Raw genomic sequence first — 3,537 nt, 5'->3', positions numbered from 1 at the left:
CTAATCCAGTGGAGGTACATTGTGACAACATTGGCGCAACTTATTTGGTCGCAAATCCTGTCATGCACTCACGTACAAAACATGTTGACATTGACTATCATTTTGTTCGCGAAAAAGTGGCCAAGGAGAACTCAAAGTTTTTTATCTGCCAACTGAACATCAGCTTGCATACATTTTTACTAAAGGCCTATCAACGGCACGTTATGCTTATCTTCGTTCCAATTTGACTGTTTGTGAAAAACCGGTTCAAATTGCGGGAGGGTAATAACCTGTAAAATATTCAGTGTAATATTAGCCCTATCAAAGGGGCATTACTGTCATGTAAATATGCAATGCAATATAAATAGCAACCAAAAGTCATAACTGACTCAAGGTTGCAGATTCTCTCAATTCTCAAATCTCTTCGAGATAGACATAATTTAATATGCTTCAATTCTTTGAAATTCAATATTTAAACAAAAGAAGTTGATAAAAGCAGATGCTTCTTGCCACTATAGTGCTTGCTTCATTATTTGTTGTTGTAACAGCAGCTCCTGAAGCTCCTACTATTCTCTCTCTGAACTACAGACAGAGGCATCTTGGGGTTGTACTCCTTTCTAGAGGAGAAGGTATGGCTGCAATAGTATCCACTAGTCTTGCTTCAGTGTTTGTCAATTTGAAGGAATTGGAAATACAAGAAATTAAATCAATATGGGGTGTTGAGAAGGAGCTGGAAATGTTACAGAGCACAGTGAAAGTAATTCAAGATGTGCTTGAAGATGCTGAGGAAAAGCAAATTCACTCTAAGGCTGTGCGAAATTGGCTTCGTAAACTAAAGGTTGTGGCTTACGACGCTGAAGACATACTGGATGATATTGCGACGGAAGCTTTACTATCTATGTTGAAGTACGGAGTTCAACCAAGCAAGAGAAATCAGGTGCGGAAATTCCTCTTCTCTTGTTTCAGTTCTACGAACCCTGTTTTGTATCGAAGTGACATTGCACATAAGATAAGCGAGATTAGAGCGAGGTTAGATGTGATAGCAAATGAACGTAACTTCCATCTGGAAATAAAGATAGAGAAAAAGAAGAAGAAGAGAGACGTCTGATGTCATTGGTAGACAAGTCGACAAAGAGAAAATAATAAAATTGTTGGAATCAGATGATGAATTTTCTGTTATTCCCATAGTTGGCATGGGTGGGCTTGAGAAGACTACTCTTGCACAGTTCGTCTATAACGATAGCAGGGTTGAGAATCATTTTAAACTGAGATCATGGGCTTGTGTGTCTGACGATTTTGATGTAATAAGAATAACAAATGTGATCTCTCCAACATGGATGTCATGCAGCAGCGTCTCCAAGAGTTACTAAGGATCAAAGATTTTTAATTGTTCTAGATGACATGTGGGATGACAATCAAAATCATTCGGAGAGTCTACGAGTGCCCCTTGGAGTTGGAGCAAAGGGAAGTAAAATTATTGTAACTACACTAAGTGAAAGGGTTGCAAGGATGATGGGCACAATTCCTTCCCACTCTTTGGAGGGGTTACCAGTTGATGATTGTTGGGGATTGTTTACTCGGAGGGCAAGAATTTCAAATGCCCATCCGGAATTGGAGGAAATTGATAGGCAAATCCTGTGGAAGTGCAATGGCCTGCCTTTGGCAATAAAGACACTGGGAGGCATCTTGTCTTCAAAAAGGAATGTGAGTGAGTGGGAAAGCATCTTGAAAAGCGAAATATGGAAGGATGAAGAAAATGAGATTTTGCCCGCTTTACGATTGAGGTACCACCACTTACCAGCAAATCAAAAGCAATGTTTTGCCTACTGTTCCATATTTCCGAAAGATCATGAGCTTCAAAAGGTTGTGTTGGTTCAACAATGGATGGCTGTGGGCTTCATTCAGCCCAAAGGAAGCACACTCCTAGAAGACATAGACATAGGTGCGGACTTATTTGATGATTTATCGTTAAAGTCTTTCTTTCAATATTCTCATCAATTTGGTGAGACTTCAATATAGAAGATGCATGATCTCATGCATGATCTAGCAGAATCCATCTCAGGTTATGAATGTCTTAGAATGGAACATGATATGTCACGAACCATCCCTAAAATGGCCCGTTATATATCATGGATAAAAGAGGATTTAATATCTTTGGAGGACTTATACAAATTTAAAAGCTTACGCACTTTTCTAGTGAACACTCAATTTTCCTTCAAGACACCAATCATCAATGATCCATTCACGGAGTTGAGATTCTTGCGTGTGTTGGATTTGAGTTGGACTGCAATAAAAAAGTTTCCAGATTCGATTGGCCAATTGAAACACCTACGCTACCTTGACCTCTCTTACACGCACATCGATAGGCTGCCTGAATCAGTAACTAGTCTCTGTAATCTGCAAACGCTAAATCTGGTGTGTTGTTTAAAACTTGAAGAGTTACCCAAAGGCATCACGAATCTGATTAATCTACGACATCTTGATTTAGATCAGAACTTGTGGTACTCAATTTCTTTGCCACGAATTGGAAAATTAACTTCTCTCCAAACATTGTCGAAATTCATGTTGTGTAAAGAGAGTGGATGTCGGATAGTAGAGTTGAAGAACATGAGGAACCTTAAAAGAGAAATTCACATTTCAGGTCTTGATGATGTGGTAAACACGGAGGAGGCAAAGGAAGCCAATTTGAGAGATAAAAAACACCTTAATGAGTTGGGGTTGGAATGGAATGGGTATGATGATAATTCAGAAGATGAAATAGCTAATGATGAGAGGGTATTGGAAGGCCTCCAACCCCACACAAATCTCAAAAAATTACTCATAAAATCGTACGGAGGTCTCAGCTTCCCAAGTTGGATCGGGCATCTCTTTAATTTAACAAGCATTACCTTTAGCGATTGTAGAAAATGCGAACATCTCTTGCCTCCTGATGGCCATCTTCCCTATCTTCATGAGCTTACATTAAGCAATTGCCCAAAGCTGCAGGTGTTTCCCAAAGCCAACCTTCTTCCGGCCCTCACAATGTTGGATGTAAGTGATTGTGAAAATTTGAGTCCCCTCTCGATGCTCTCATCTCTTTGTGATTTAAAACTAGGGAGGTGTGGTGAGAATCTATTTGGCTCATTAGCGTCTAACCTCACCTCTCTTTCCATATTGACTATCACAAAATTTAAACGCATAGGCTCACTACCATGTGGGTTCCTGCTACCCTTAACTGCTCTTCAGAGGTTAAACATAGAATGCTGTGATAAATTGAGGCATTGGCCCAAGTTCTTGTTGCAAGAACTGCCCTCTCTCCAACAGTTGAAGATCTATGACTGTTTCAACCTAAAGTCCTTGGAAAATTAAGAGGAGGGGCTTCCCACCACACTCAAAACTCTTCAAATCCATGGTTCTAGGCTCAAGTCCATTCTCATTCGACTGGAAAATCTCACCTCCCTCAAAGAATTGATAATTGAATATTGTCCTCAACTCCATTCATTGTTTCCTGATAATACAAATAATGACTATGGCCTCCCCATCACACTTCAATATTTTAAGATATCAAGTTGTCCTAAA

General features: G+C 39.6%; 1 protein-coding gene and 1 pseudogene across 1 annotated transcript; both read left to right on the top strand.

Annotated features, from left to right (window-relative positions):
* The first annotated feature begins 1,380 nt into the window (after positions 1–1,380).
* LOC143879032 (putative disease resistance protein RGA3 pseudogene) lies at positions 1,381–1,998 on the top strand (annotated as a pseudogene).
* A 3-nt stretch (positions 1,999–2,001) lies between these two features.
* Positions 2,002–3,327, top strand: LOC143879031 (putative disease resistance protein At3g14460). The gene has a single exon (XM_077381236.1). The coding sequence runs from the start codon at positions 2,002–2,004 to the stop codon at positions 3,325–3,327; it is 1,326 nt and encodes a 441-aa protein (XP_077237351.1).
* The last annotated feature ends 210 nt before the right edge of the window (positions 3,328–3,537 follow it).

The sequence above is a fragment of the Tasmannia lanceolata genome, unplaced genomic scaffold (genome assembly GCF_043159265.1).
Source record: "Tasmannia lanceolata isolate RefF3 unplaced genomic scaffold, GAP_Taslan_0.1 ptg000006l, whole genome shotgun sequence".
Taxonomy (NCBI): domain Eukaryota; kingdom Viridiplantae; phylum Streptophyta; class Magnoliopsida; order Canellales; family Winteraceae; genus Tasmannia; species Tasmannia lanceolata.
Note: the sequence above shows the minus strand (reverse complement) of the source record. Positions and strands in the feature narration are given on the sequence as shown.